This window comes from Dipodomys merriami, unplaced genomic scaffold (assembly GCF_024711535.1).
Source record: "Dipodomys merriami isolate MVZ:Mamm:240054 unplaced genomic scaffold, mDipMer1.0.p SCAF_121, whole genome shotgun sequence".
NCBI classification, from domain to species: domain Eukaryota; kingdom Metazoa; phylum Chordata; class Mammalia; order Rodentia; family Heteromyidae; genus Dipodomys; species Dipodomys merriami.
Window position 1 is genome coordinate 708982 of NW_027202505.1, and position 15992 is coordinate 724973.

Below are 15992 nucleotides of genomic sequence, written 5' to 3' on the forward strand. Positions count from 1 at the left end.
TTCCTTCTTGCTGTGTAGTATGTGAATGTTCATGATTCATTTCACCATGCCCATTTCTTACAGGTGCCCCTGACCCCACAGCTGGGGCCAGCATTGATGATGAGAACTGTTGGCATTTGGACGAAGAGCAGGTAAAAGAACAAGTGAAGCTCTTTCTTTCCCAGGGAGGTTACTATGGCTCTGGGAAGCAACTCAACTCAATGTTTGCCAAGGTAAGATAGCAAAAGTGTTTGGTTTGTTTGTTTGTTTTAGACTTTAAGTAAACTAGGCTCAACACATTCTACCTTCATACCTTGTACCTAGTTTTCTTTTGTATTGAAACCTAGTGGATGAGGCTGAGCAGAAACAACCTGAGCAAGCAGCAGCAGGGAGCCCTTCTATCTCACCCTGGTGATCTTCCTTCTCCAGTCACTAAATGAGCTAGCATTGCTGGAGGATTTGAACGCAAGACTGCTTAAGTAAAAGTCTAGTTTCAACAGTGTCCCCAAAAAGACGTAGAATTCTGAAACGGAAGGCACACATGAGAAGATTCTTTTCTTTTTTTCCCCATTTCCTTCCTTCCCTCTTCCTTCCCTCCATCTATCTCTCTCTTTCTTCTTCTTTCCCTTTTTTCATAACATCTTTAGAGATATATACTTCATATATCATATAATTTAACCATTTAAAGTATACAATTCTGAAGCTCTAGCTCAGTGGTAGAGTACTTGCCTAGCTAATATAAGGCCCTAGGTTTGATCCTCAGACCTTCCAGAAACAAATAAAACAATAGTTTTGGGGTATATTCACAGATATATACAACCATCATCACTGTCAACATTTTTATCACTCAGAAAAAAGCCTCATACCTTTATCTATCACAGTCTTAGAATCTGTATCCCTCTCCCTAGTCCTCAGCAATTTCTAATATACTTTTTAATCTCTGTAAGTGTTCCTGTTCTGAACTTCTATATGAATATAATTATCTATGTAGTATGTCATCTTTTTGTGGCTGGCTTCTTTTTCTTAGCCTGTTGTCTCAAGGTTCATCTGTCTTGTAGAAGGAATCAGTACATTTTTGTTATTGCTTTATGATTTGATCTCAGCCTCCTGCTTGCTAGGCAGGCACTCTACCACAGAACCATACGTTTAGTCCTTTCTTGCACTGGTTATTTTGAGATAGGGTGTCATTTTTTGTCCAGGCCAGTACATGGACACAGCATTTCTCCCATAAATCTTCCTGTTGCCAGGTGCCAGTGGTTCACGCCTATAATCCTAACTACTCAGGAGGCTAAGATCTGAGGGTCATGGTTCAAAGCCAGCATAAGCAGGAAAGTCTGTGAGACTCTTATCTCTAATTAACCACCAGAAAAGCAGAAGTGGCACTGTGGCTCAAGTGGTAGAGTACTCACCTTGAGCTAAGGAGCTGGGGTACAGTGCCCAGGTCCAGAGTTCACGTCCTATGATTGACCAAAAAAAAAAAAAAAAAAAAGCTTCCTGTCATAGCCGAAATGGCAGATATGAACTTCCATATTCCATATCTAGCTTCTTCTGTTAAGATTGAGTCTAGAAAGTTTTCTGCCTGGTCTGGCATGGAACTGCAGTTCTTCTCAGCCTCCTAAGTACCTAGGTTTACAAGCATAAATCACCATACCTAGCTTCTTTCTACTGTATTTGTGTGGGTGTATGTGTGTGTGCCTGCACGCGCATGAGCGCGTGCACAAACACACACACACACACACACACACACACACACACACATGTGCATAAGTACTGACGTTGAACTCATGTTCAAGTCTTGAGCTTGATCTGCTTTCTTGCTTGTTACTGCACTCTACCACTTGAGCCATACTTCTAGTCCAACATCATGCTGGTTAATTGGAGACGGAGTCTCCTGGCTCCATCTTCAATTATCATCCAGGTCTCAGGCTCCTGAGTAGTTGGGATAACAGACATGAGCCACTAGCACCTGATTCCCTTTTACTTTTGTATGCTATGCCATCACCAGTCTCTCTTTTTTTTTTTTTTTTTTTTTTGGTCGGTCATGGAGCTTGAACTCTGGGCCTGGGAGCTGTCCCTCAGCTCTTCAGCTCAAGGCAAGCGCTCTACCACTTGAGCTACAGTGCCACTTCCGGTTTTCTGGTGGTTTATTGGAGATAGGAGTCTCATGGTCTCTCCTGCCCGGGCTGGCTTTGAACCACGATCCTCAGATCTCAGCCTCCTGAGTAGCTAGGATTACAGGCGTGAGCCACCAGCGCCCGGCCAATCACCAGTCTCTTGTCCCTCCTTGCATACCAGGTTAGAGAGATGCTGCAGATGAGAGATTCCAATGGAGCCAGGATGTTGACACTTATAACCGAGCAGTTTATGGCTGACCCACGACTCACACTCTGGAGGCAGCAAGGAACAAGCATGACAGAGAAGTGCAGGCAGCTCTGGGATGAACTAGGTAAGTACCCATCTCCCAGAAGTGCTATGACCTGCCAGTTTGCTCTCTAGAACCAATATCCGTGAATATTTGCTATCAATGATTACATGGGGTTGTTATGTCTGACTAGTAGAAGATTGTAAGTTCTACAAAGGCTACTGAGAGTAACTACAAACTCATTTTTGCTGTTTCTGCAGCATGGTACTTGGATGTTGACATTAGTGTTCTGTTCCAGAGGTTAACTACATAGAAGCTTTTGCTGAAGGAAAACTTCACTTGGCTTCTGTTGAATGGCATTTGCCTAGCTTTCCAAATACTTACCAGCCTTGAGCCTGCACTTCTGTGTGACTCTTAGCCAGACCTCTTTGACAAAAGATAGTTTCCAATACTTAGGCTTTAGCCTTCCATTCTTTCTCTGTACTCCTTTATGAACTTTATTTTCAGATGTCATGGAATTAGAGTTTACTTATATGATGATCTCAACCATATCTTCTTCCATTCACTAAGTCCTTGTTCCATATTAGCAGTTTCCCATTGACCATTTTTGTTGGAAAGTCCAAAATAAATTGGAGCTTTCTATAAAATGGATTCTCATGAGTATGGCATAGGTACTAACATTCTTTACCAAACTGATTTTCCAGCTATCATTTTCCTTTCATTTCCTGTATTTAGTCACCAGCTCCATTTGATACCTTGACTTTTAAAATGAAATTTAATGTCCATTTTCACTTTTTATTTCCATATTCACTACTCTGATTATTTGCCCTACAACTTTTAGATTTGATTAGAGCTGTGGCTTCTGAATGGCCTCTCTAGGTTCTTAAGGTAGCCTCTTTGGTCATAATTTATCTTTTTTTATTCCTCTGCTTCATGGCCAGTTTTGTAATGCTAATACTTAGTTCCTCTCCCTTTTTCCAGAATCTTCCATACCCTAAATTCACCATCCATAATCATGGTACTATTTGGGGGTTATACTGAAAAGATTACAACATAATATTCTAAAAGTTCTACTACAGTTCCTTCATACTTCTGGTATTCCAAGAACAAAACTTCCCATTCATAGAAAAGATTACAAGAAAATACTGCAGCTTGGGATTTTAGTGAGTTTTCCTGGACTGATACATGTGTTTTTTATAGGCTGAAAATTTAAGAGTGTGGCTTCATGACACTTTGAGATTGTACCTGGTTACTTGGGGGCTGGTAAGCCTGGGTTTTTGGTTTGAAGGGGGAAGTTTTTTGATATGATCTGAAGCACTCATGGGTTTGGAGTTCTTACTACTAATGAATAGGTATATTAATTACATGCTAAACTCTTTGTAAAAGATATACTCACATTGTTTTATATAATTCTCATAATAACCCTGTATATTTATTCCAAAAAAAACAGAGATAGATACGGTTATTTCTGAAAACAGAATAAAATAAAGAATTACAAGCTAGGCACTATAGTGGCTTATGCCTCTAATCCTAGCTACTTAGGAGACTGAGATCTGAGGATTGTGATTCAAAGCTAGCCTGAACTGTTTTTTCTAATTACCCACCAAAAATCCAAAAATAGAACTGTGGCTCAAGTAGTAGAACACTAACCTTGAACACAAAAACTCAGAAACAGTACCCAGGCCTTGACTTCAATCAAGCCCCATTACCAACACACACAAAAAAAGAATTACAGACCAACTGTCTCTGCTGCAATAATCAATAATCACACTTCCTAAAGTCTAAGAATGTTATATTATTATTCTGTAGTTACTGGTGAACTAATTATGTCCAGGATTATAGGATCACAAAGTGTTAACAACTTGGAAACTGCTTCTAAATTATTTTCTTAGTACACATGAAATTCCTTTCCAGAGCAAGACATTAGCATCTCCATAGTTTCTTCAGGGTCACACACGAGTGAATGGTGATTCTAAATGACTCTAAATGGAAACTCCTATCTGTCTGACTCTGAGTCAAGCATCCTTCTGTAACAGGTCCCTCAATTTTGTTTTGTTATGCCTTTTATTCCCCTAAATAAATTGCATGTTCCTTAAGAATTGACACTAGCGGGCTAGGCATGTGACAGTGGTAGAGTGCTTGCCTAGCATGCATGAAGCCCTTGGTTCGATTCCTCAGTACCACATAAAACAGAAAAGCCAGAAGTAGTGCTGTGGCTCAAGTTGTAGAGTGCTAGCCTTGAGCACAGAGGGGCTCAGAGACAGAGCCCAGGCCCTGAGTTCAAGCCCCAGGACTGGCAAAAAAAAAAGAATTTGACACTAGTCTTTTTCTTTTCTTTTTTTATTTTAATTTTTTATTGTTATTGTAAAGGTGATGTCAGAGGGTTTACAGTTACCTAAATCAGATGAGTACATTTGTTTTCATTTTTGTTTCTCTGGTCATGGGGCTTGAACTCAGGGCCTAGGCACTGTCCCTAAGCTCTTTTTACTCAAAACTAGTGCTCTACTACTTTGAGCCACAACATCACTTCAGATTTTTGAGTGGTTAATTGGAGATACGAGTCTCACAGGGACTTTTCCACCCAGGCTGGCTTTGAACCATGATCCTCAGACCTAAGCCTACTAAAGTAGTATGAGCCATCAGTGCCTGGCATGAGTACATTTCTTTTCGGATAGTGTCACCCTGATTTTTTAAAATAAGGGCAGTTACTTTCATGATAGCTCTCCCCTTATAACCTCATTTACCAGCATATTCAGGCTCTTTATTTTCTCCCACTGAAACTAGCCTTTTTGAAGTCTGATTGAAGCCTGAATATTGTAGAGTAATTTCTGTGTTGATCATATGATTGTAATGTGGACTTGGACCTTGGACTTGGACTTTTGGAACATAGATAGGTGAGAAGTAAGCAGAACTGTCTACCAGAGTTTTTTGTTTGTTTGTTTTTGTGCCACTCCTGTAACTTGAACTCAGGTTTGGGTATTGTTCTGAGCTTTTTTCTTTCTTTCTTTCTTTCTTTTTTCTTTTAAAGCTCACAGCTAGCACTCTACCACTTGAGCCACAGATCCACTTCTAGCTTTTTGGTGTTAATTGGAGATAGGAGTCTCAAGGACTTTCCTGCCTGGGCTGGCTTTGAACCACAATCTTCAGATCTCAGCCTTCTGAGTAGCTAGGATTATAGGTGTAAGCCACTGGCTCCCAGCTTACCAGTGCTTTTTAAGTCCTTGTCAAATTCTTGAATTCATTATGAAATGCCTCATTTCTGACATTTTCATATCTAAGAAGATAGTCATAAAGCTTGTTCACCTAGGGATTTTTTTTGGGGGGGTGTCAGATAATGAGTATATTTCCTTTCATACAGCGTCATCTGTTCCCTAACTCTCAGTCCCTCCCTGCCATCTCTACCCACAAGTTGTATAGGTCACCTTCATCAGTGTCTAGTTAGCTCTACTGCTTCACTTTTTTACACTTTTCCCCTCAAGTTCTGGGGATTTTTTTGTTTGTTTTTGCTGGTCCTGGGGCTTGAACTCAGGGCCAGGGCACTGTCCTTGAACCTCTTTGTGCTCAAGGCTAGTGCTCTACCACTTGAGTTACAGAGCCACTTCCAGCTTTTTTGTTTGTTGGTTTGTTGTTGTAATAGTTTATTGGAAATAAGAGTCTCAAAGGGACTTTTCCTTGCTCAGGCTAGCTTTTAGCCATGATCCTTAGATCTTAGCCTCTTGAGTAGCTAGGATTATAGGCATGAGCCACCAGTGCCTGGCTCTGAGAATGGTTTTCGCAAGCGTTTGTAGAGCCTAAAAATCTCACTACCTTAAGATCCTGAACTAGGGAAAATAGAAGTAACCAGATAGGAAGTTTGTTCATCTCCCACCTACAAATCTATTTAGTTATCCATGTTATACCTGTATGTTGTTGTCTTCTGTTAAAATCCATTAAGTATCTCTGTTCTCTTAAAGGGTAATCTTTACATACCTACTTTGAGTTCTATCTCCTTTCTATCTCCTTTCCTCAAAAACTTTGCTTCTGAAATTTTCTCCTTTCTCTAGCATCACTAATTTTTCGCTTTACTGTGTCATTGCCATCATCACACAAATATTCTATATCTTCATTCTCCTTCTCTCCCTCTTTCTTTCTCTTTCCCTCTTTTTCCTTCTCTCTCCCACTCCCCTCCCCCCAAATACTGGGGGCTTGAACTCAGGGTCTCTCACTTCACTTGGCCTTTTGTACTCTGCCACTTAAGCCACACCTCCACTTACACTTTTTTTGCTAATCAGAAATAAAAGTGTCTTGAATGTGTCCACTTGGACTGGCTCTGGACCTGGATTCTCAGATCTCAACCTCCTGAGTAGAATTATAGGCTTAGCCACTATCTTCAATCTCAAATTTCAGGAAAATGTTCCTCTGATGTTCCAACTATTCCCATACATCCATTTCCCAACTTCCCTATAAAGAATTACTTCTTGAAAAAGTTATCTCTGCCATTGGCTCACCTCTGTTCTCCCTTGAGTTCCAGATGAGTTTCTATTACACTGAAGAAATATGTCAAAATAATCAATAACTTTCATATTGCCAGATACAATGATTATTTCTCAGGTCTCATCTTACTTGACCTCTCAATTTGCAATAAAGTTGACTATACTCTTCTTAAATTATCCTTCTATTGGTTCCATTCAAGTACACCTTTTTTTTTTTTTTTTTTTTTTTTTTTGGTCGGTCGTGGGCTTGAACTCTAGGCTTGGGCACTGTCCCTGCACTCTTCAGCTCAAGGCAAGCGCTCTACTGCTTGAGCCACAGCACCACTTCCGGTTTTCTAGTGGTTTATTGGAGATAAGAGTCTCACGAACTTTCCTGCCCAAGCTGGCTTTGAATCGAGATACTCAGATCTCAGCCTCCTGAGTAGCTAGGATTACAGGCATGAGCCACCGGAGCCCGGCACCTTTTTAGTTTCCTACATTCCTTAGTACTTTTCTCAGTCTCACTTGCAGGCTTCTCTGCCTTTCCTTATCTCTGTATATTAGGTATCCCACTGAAGCCCATTTCCTGTTGATATTTTCCATGTAAGTGCTTTCTTTTATTCCTATGATTGAAAACACCATACAAGTGCAAATGAATCTCAAACTTACATCTTTAAGAATTTGGGGAATAGCTCAATAGTAGAGCACACATAAAGCCCTGAGTTTGATCCCTAGCACCACCAAAAAATAAGCTTATATACCTACCCTGATCTTTTCCCTCTACTCTATACTGTGCCAGTTGCCAGACACTTCAAAGGTACATCTCAAATTTAATATGGCAATGATAACATGCTTACTGTTCTTGCCAAAATCTGGTTTTCCCTTTGATGTTCTAATTTCAGTACACATTAATTAATAATAATTAATGGGCTGGGCACTGGTGGCTCATGCTGTAATCCTAACTACTCAGGAGGCTGAGATCTGAGGATCGCAGTTCAAAGCCAGCCCAGGCAGGAAAGTCTGTGAGACTCTTATCTCCAGTTAACCACCAGAAAACCGGAAGTGGCGCTGTGGATCAAGTGGTAGACCCCTGGCCTTGAGCTGAAGAGCTCAGGGACAGGCCCAGAGTTCAAGCCCCCCAACTGACAAAAAAAAAAAAAGTTTCACAAACTTTCCTCCCAGGCTGGCTTCAAATGGCAATCCTCAGAGCTCCACCTCCTGAGTTGCTAGGATTACGAGTGTAAGCCACTGGCTCCTGGCTCCCAAATGGTTTTTAAACAAATTCATAAGGATCTAATTAATAAGACAGAAACTTTTTTTTCAGTACTGGGGTTTGAACTCAGGTTATCATGCTTGCCAGATAAGCTGAGCCAAAGCTCTCAGCTTTTTTGCTTTAGTTATTTTTCAGATAGGGTCTCATACATTTTTTGCCCAGGGCCGTCTTTAGACCACAATCCTCCTACATTTTTGTCCTAGGTAGCAGTTTAAACATAACGCTGTTGTTCTTTGAGATAGGGTCTCACTAACTTTTCTTGGAGGGACTAGCCTCAAACCATGATATTCTTCTCTTTTATTCCCAAGTAGCTATGATTTCAGGTATAAACCACCATGTTCAGCTTAGAAAACTTATTCTCCCTGTTGATACTGATTTTGTTGTTGTTGTTGCTCTTCAGTTTTGGTGCTGCGGATTAAACCCCAGGGTCTTATGCATGCTAAATATACACTATTACTACCCCTCCAGCTGCCATTGCTTTGGAAAGATTTTCTACTACCCATAAAGTAAATCAAAACTTTAAGGCTTACATATACATTAAAGGTGAGATTTCAATAATATGAATTGCTTTATTTTTTAGGAGCATTATGGGTATGCATAATTTTAAACCCACACTGTAAGCTGGAAGAAAAATCCTGTTGGCTACAGCAACTACAGAAATGGAGTGACCTGGATGTCTGTCCCTTAGAGGATGGAAACTATGGGCATGAACTGCCCAACATCACCAATGCACGTCCCCAGAGTGCCAGTCACAGTCCAGGTGAGACAAGTATACCTTTAGGCTCTTTGTGCCTAGAACTTCAGAATGTGGAACCTCAGAACAATGGTGACTAGACAGCCTTTGTGAAAATTGTCATCCTCAGTAAAAAAAAAAAAAAAAGCCTATTGTTTTATATTAAAATAACTTAAATAAGTGTAAACTTTTGTGTTTGACATTGAGGATGCTGCTCTTTACATCTAAAATGTCCTTGCAGGACCTGGAATAAAGTTCTAGAGCTCTCCACATGATTCCTGTCTACTTCTCAGATTCTGTGTTTAGTGAATCTTAATCTCAGTTTGGGTTAATTTGGGTAGTCACAAGACCTAACTCAAGGGAGAGATTGAGAGCCTATGAAAACATAAGTATCAAAAAAAAAAAACAAAAAAAACAAAAACATAGGTATCAGCAGGGCACCTGTGGCTCACCACTGTAATCCTAGCTACTCAAGAGGCTACTTAGGAGGATCAGGGTTCAAAGCCAACATAGGCAAAAAGGTCAGTGAGAATCTTATCTCCAGTTAACCACCAGAAAACCAGAAGTGGCACTGTGGCTCAAGTGGTAGAGTGCTAGCCTTGAGCTGAAGAGCTGAGGGACAGTGCCCAGGCCCAGAGTTCAAGACCCATGACCAACAAAATAAAAAAAAACAAAAAACATTAAACATCCTACCAACAGCCTGTCTTGCTAATTCTTTCTTTCTCTCTTTCTTCCTTTTCTTTCTTTTCTTCATTTCTTCACTTTTTCTGTTGCTCCTTTCTATAAAATGAATGCTTTATTTGTGATATTTCTGTACATGTACACAGTATTACCTTTGAAGAAATTTATCATTGCTCCCCTCCCATCTTCCCCCACTTTTCAGATATCATTTACTAGGTTTCATTATTCTTACTCTGTATTCATATGTGTATTTATGAGTATACACACACACACACACACACACAGTCACACATACACACTATATTTTCTTTATCCATTTATTGGTAGTGGAGTACCTCAGCTAATTCCATAGTTTGGCTCTTTGAACATAGTGCAGGACTAGCACTAGCATACATATACACATTCACATACTGCATTCTTGATGATTGCCATTCTGACTACAATAAGATAGTTTTATTTGTACTGTCTTTTTTACTAAAGATGTTGAATATTGTTGTTCTGTTTCTTTCTTTGTTTTTCCTCATTTTTTAATTATTTTATTTTTTTTGCCAGTCACAGGGCCTGAACTCTGGGCCTGGGCGCTGACCCTCAGCTCTTCAGCTCAAGGCTAGCGCTCTACCACTTGAGCCACAGTGCCACTTCCAGCTTTTTCTGCTTATGTGGTGCTAAGGAATCTAACCCAGGGCCTCATGCATGCAAGGCAAGCACTCTACCACTGAGCCCCTTCTCAGCCCCTTTCCTCATTTTTTTTTTTTTTGGCAATATTAGGGCTTGAACTCAGGGCTCACCATTGCTACAAAATTGCTCTGCCAGCCATGTCCTGGTGGCTCATGCCTGTAATCCTAGCTACTCAGAAGGCTGAGACCTGAGGATGGCAGTTCAAAGCATACCTGGGCAGGAAAGTCTGCAAGACTTAACTCCAATTAATCACTAGAAAACTGGAAGTGGTGCTATGGCTCAAAGTGGAAGAGTACTAGCCTTGAGCAAAAAGAGCATAGGGATAGTGCACAGACCCCAACCAAGTTCAAGCCCCATGACCAACAAAAAGAAAAGAAAAAGAAAGAAAAGAAAAGTTCTCTGCCAATTATGTTGTATCTTTAGCCACTCAAATTTTTTATAATGCAGACATTTAGTTAGGGTGATGTCCTGAAAACATTACATTGTTGTTTTTGGTTTTTTTCATATATCTCAGTCTATAAATGTTGGTATTGGATTATTTTTTGCCTCATTGCTTCTACCATTTTCTTTCTTTTTTTTTTTAAAGGGTCTCACATTGCCCCTAACCCAAGTGATTCTGCTTAAGCCTCCCAACAGTTGAGACTATAGACACATACCACCACACCACACTCAACTGTTTAATTTTTTTGTGGGGGGAGGGGGCGGAGGAGGAAGCAGTTAATTACGAACTTGAACTCAGAGCCTGGGCCATGTCACTGAGCTCTTCTGCTCAAGGCTAGTGCTCTACCACTTTGAGCCACAGCACCACTTCTGGTTTTCTGGTGGCTAATTGGAGATAAGAGTTTCACAGTCTTTCCTGCTGTCTTTGAACCAGGATCCTCAGATCTCAGCTTCCTGAGTAGCTAGGATTATATGTGTGAGCCACCAGCACTGGCTTAAACATTATTTTATTAGATATCATTCTATGTAAAAATATTTTTGCAGGGCTGGGAAGGTGGGTTAGTGGTAGAGTGCTTGCCTAGCATGCATAAAGCCCTGGGTTTAATTCCTCAGTATCACATAAGCAGAAAAGGCCAGAAGTGGCACTGTGGCTCAAGTGGTAGAGTGCTAGCCTTGAGCAAAAGAAGCTCAAGGACAGTGCCCAGGTCAAGTTCAAGCACCAGGACTGGCAAAAATAAATATAATGATGGTGATGATGATGATGATGATGATGATGATGATGATGATGATGATGATGATGATGATGATAGACACCAGTGGTTCACACCTGTAATCCTAGCTACTCAGGAGGCTGTGATCTGAAGATCATGCTTCAAAGCCATCATGGGCAAGAATGTCAGTGAGAAGCTTATCTCCAATTAACCACCAGAAAACCGGAAGTGGCACTATGGCTCAAGTGGTAGAGCGTTTGCCTTGAGCTGAAGAGCTGAGGGACAGGACCCAGGCCCAGAGTCAGGCCCCATGACTGAAAAAAAAAAAAAAGCTTACTTTGTAGTATTAGTAATTCTTTTTTTCTGAAGCAAAATCACATATTAAGATTCAATGGGAAATCAAATTAATTTTTTGGCCGTTTTGTCAACTTTTCTTATTGGGGAATAGGACTATAAATTTCTAAAGGTACCAGAATATACACAGCTTTAGCTCTTTTTCAACTTTTACTTAGTTACTTGTGATGTTTGTTGTGTCTTGTTACATTTGTGCTTTGTTTCAGACAAAGTATTAACTCAGTATGTAGCCCAGGAGAGCCTGGAACTCATAATCATCCTGTATCAATCTCCTGAGTAATTCAGTAGAAACCCTTAATCTGATAAGGGTCATACTATAAATGATACATTATGGATTAGTCAGGGAAATTAGCTGCTTGCTTCTCTCTTCCTTTGACACATTATTGAGTATCTGAGCACCACTGCCTCTCCTAGCTTCCATGTGGCTCTGAGTACTAGTAGAAATGGGTCTTCAGTAGAGGAAGGCAACCATAGGTTTCTGTATAAAGGTTCACTCACCCAGTAAGGATGATACCTGGACACAATGGTTAGTCTCTCATAGCTCTCATTCTTTTCTTCTAGCCAGTCTCACACACTAAAGACTCAGGGCTTAGAATTTCAGATTAGCCAACATTGTGCTACTACATTTTTTTCTTTCCCCAGACACCTTATCCCAACCAAGGCGAACAGTGTTCACTAGAGCCATTGAAGGCCGTGAATTACACTGGCAGGACAGCCACCTACAGCGAATAATCAGCAGTGATATATATATAGCTCCTGTCTGCCAGCGGGAAAATGAGCAACTACTCTTTAATTCTCATGGTCAGCCACTGTGGCTTGGTAAGTCTAACCATATTCTACTATAAGAATTTCAGAGCCAGGTGCTAGTGGCTCATACCTGTAATCCTAGCTACTCAGGTATCTGAGATCTGAGAATGGAGATTTGAAGCCAGCTTGGGCAGAAAAGTCAATGAGACTCTTACCTCCAATTAATTTCTCAAAAAGCTGGAAGTAGAGCTGTGGTTCAAGTGGTAGAGCACCAGTCTTGAGCCAAAGAATTGAGGGACAGTGCCCAGGATCATCATCATCATCATCATCATCATCATCATCATATCATCAATAATAATAATAATAATTTCAGGGCCCAACATCACCTCATACTAGACCCAAATAAGCAACACCAGCTACAGTTTGGACAGTTTTCACACAACTCTTTTGAGGCTTTTACTACCAACTCAGGATATGTATTTGAAGTATAAGCTGTTTGCCTATGCATTTAGCTGAGTTACAGTAAGTTCAAATCAGAATTAATATACTGTCCTCTAAGCTTGGGGAGGATAAAGGAATGAATACATCTCAAAGTATTTTTGAGTATTAACAGAGCTATTAGACATCATTTTACACTCTAATTATCAACAGTTACCAAACAACATTATATTCTCTGAATTGTACTTTTTGCTTAAAAAGTACTAAGTTAAAAAACTTACCTTGGGGTGGGGGGAGATGGGAAGGGGAAGGGTAAACAAAGGAGGAGGCAACAATGCTTGATAAGAAATGTACTCATTATCTTGCCCATGTAATTGTAACCCCTCTGTACGGTATTTTCACAATAAAAATAAATTAATTAAAAATTTTTTTTAAAAAACTTACCTTATTCTGTAACTAGGACACACTCTACATTTGTCACCAAACTTGTCCTTTCCTCTTTCTCCTCTTCATACTTTATAGTAGGATAGAACTGTTCCTTTCTGAGTTTAAGACTTCCTATGAAATAGTTTTGTGGCTTATTATCATTCTGCCTTTGACTTTGTTACAGAACACCCACTCCAAAATAAACATTCTCTTAAAAATACTCATTTTCTATATAGATTTCCATCATTTTTGTCTAGTTTCCTACTTCCATCCCTCTCCCCATATTTTTGTCTTTCCCAAACTCTTGTTGAATCTTTAAATATCCTTGTCTCTTTCTTAAAAGCTTTGGCAAACTGTGCGTTACTATCTGAAGTTCCCTGTGATCAGTATTCACAGATACTGCATTTTATTTAGTGTGTATTCCTTCTATGCTATACCTTTACACTGAGGCTTCAAAGTAGTTCTTTCAAGGTAGTACCTGTGACTTTTTTATATTTTTGTAGATAAAATATAATTCCTGTTATAAAGTAGAATATATAAGGTTGAATTTGAGGAATTGGACTAAATACAAACTTCCTTTGCCAAGCACAAGTTCTTCAGATTTGAAATGTTAACTAAATCAAGTATTTCTTTCTTACCTGGTAGAGCATGTGCCTACAGCTTGTGCTCGAGTTGATGCCCTGCGTTCTCATGGTTATCCAAAAGAGGCCCTCAGGCTCACAGTGGCCATTATTAATACTTTGAGGTTACAGCAGCAGCGGCAACTAGAAATCTACAAGCATCAGAAGAAAGGTATAGTGATCTAATTTATTTAAGACTACTGATAATAAACAACCTCAAGGAATAGACTATTAACCTAATTTTCATTGTCATTTTGTGGCAGAAGCTGGGAAAATCCAAGTAATTCTGTCTTCTATGGGGAATACCTTCATATCTGTATGAATCTCAGTTTTATCATATGTAAAATAGAAACAAGCATGATACTTGTCTGACTCTACCATACAAATGAAAAGCCCATTAAACTCTGGTATGGAAAGATCCTTCTTAAGCATATATTCACATAATATACAATACCAGCAGTCAATATAAATTCATACCACAACACCTTGAAGCTGGCTGAGAGCTATAAGGTCCTATTACCAAAAGCAAGTCAATAAGGGGAGCTTTTTCTTTCTTTCTTTCTTTCTTTTTTTTTTTTTTGTTGGTTGTGGGGCTTGAACTCTGGGCCTGGTTGCTGTCCCTCAGCTCTTCAGCTCAAGGCTAGTGCTCTACCACTTGAGCCACAGTGCCACTTCTGGCTTTTTCTGCTTATGTGGCACTGAGGAATCGAACCCAGGGCCTCATGCATTCGAGGCAAGCACTCTACCACTGAGCCACCTTCCCAGCCCAAGGGGAGCTTTTCTTTTACTCTAGGGTCAAGGTCTGAATGAGACTGATGAGACCAAAGCTGGAAAAATGAATAATAAACCTCTATTATTGTCTAAAACTTTGAACCTCTTATTTCCAGAACTGTTGCAGAGAGGAACCACAACAATCACAAACCTGGAGGGCTGGGTGGGCCACCCTCTTGATCCTATTGGCTGTCTGTTTCTCACTCTGACCGAGGCCTGCCGCCTGAATGATGATGGCTATATGGAAGTGTCAGGTACAAGAGTCAACCCAAGAAGCTAGGACTCCACTAGCAGTCCTCTCTTTGCTGTAAAACTCAGTTCTACCCCTCTTGAAGCCCTTTTTTTCCATTTCATTCAAAGGATACCTGCTTCCTCTCTTTCCCACTTTCCTTCCCCTCTTTGGTCTGACCTTGTCCTGCTTTCCTATTTTACCTTATCATCTTCCTTGGATCTCTCTTTACTCTACCGTGAATGCCTTAAGAATGTAGTCCAGGGCTGGGAATATGGCTTAGTGGTAGAGTGCTTGCCTAGCACACATGAAGCCCTGGGTTCCATTCCTCAGCACCAAATAAACAGAAAAGGCTGGAAGTGGTATTGTGGCTCAAATGGTAGAGCACTAGCCTTGAGCTAAAGAGCTGAGGGACAGTGCCCAGGCCCAGATTTCAAGCCCCACGACCAACCAAAAAAAAAAAAAAAAAAAAAAAAAAAAGTAGTCCAAGGGGAATAAAAAGGATTATAGGAAGTTCAAGAGTCAGAAGCCAGAACTTCAGAGCAATCTGGAACTAGGCAAGAACTTTCAGGAAGAATGTGTATGTCCACAGATATAGTGGCTCATGCCTATAATCCAGCTACTTGAGAGTCAGAGATCAGAAATACTATGATTCGAGATCAGCCCAGGCAGAAGAGTTAGTGAAACCCCTATCTCAACCAAGAGGGACATGGTAGTTAACATCTGTCATTGCCTGTTTAGGAGGGCATAGGTAGGAAAATCACAATTTTGAGGCTTTGGGCAAAAAGCAAGACTCTGTATGGAAAAATAACATAAAATAAAAAAGATTGGAGTTGTGGAGGGTGAGGCTCTGAGTTTAAATTCCAGTATTGAGGAAAAAGGAGAGAGAGAAAAAGAATGTATATATCAAACTGGGTATGTTGAATCCCAGCTACTAGAGAGGCTGAAGCTGGAGAATCATTTAAGCCCAGTCAGGCCAGCTCCGTTGTTTCTTCATAGTAAAACTGTGGGGCTTGTGTGGTGTGTGTCTGTGTGTCTGTGTGTGTCTGTGTCTGTGTATGCCAGTCGAGGAGGAGGGGGGAGGAGAAGGAGGGGAGGA

General features: G+C 40.4%; 1 protein-coding gene across 2 annotated transcripts in view; it reads left to right on the top strand.

Annotated features, from left to right (window-relative positions):
- The window catches only part of LOC138823626 (zinc finger SWIM domain-containing protein 5-like), a 121302-nt gene that overhangs the window by 91513 nt on the left and 13797 nt on the right, over positions 1 to 15992 (top strand). For both annotated transcript variants that reach the window (XM_070017042.1, XM_070017044.1), the window contains exons 3-8: positions 64 to 212; positions 2275 to 2425; positions 8646 to 8825; positions 12305 to 12481; positions 13919 to 14065; positions 14781 to 14918. In XM_070017042.1, coding sequence (XP_069873143.1) covers positions 64 to 212; positions 2275 to 2425; positions 8646 to 8825; positions 12305 to 12481; positions 13919 to 14065; positions 14781 to 14918 — 942 coding nt within the window. The remainder of the gene's footprint in view (positions 1 to 63; positions 213 to 2274; positions 2426 to 8645; positions 8826 to 12304; positions 12482 to 13918; positions 14066 to 14780; positions 14919 to 15992) is intronic.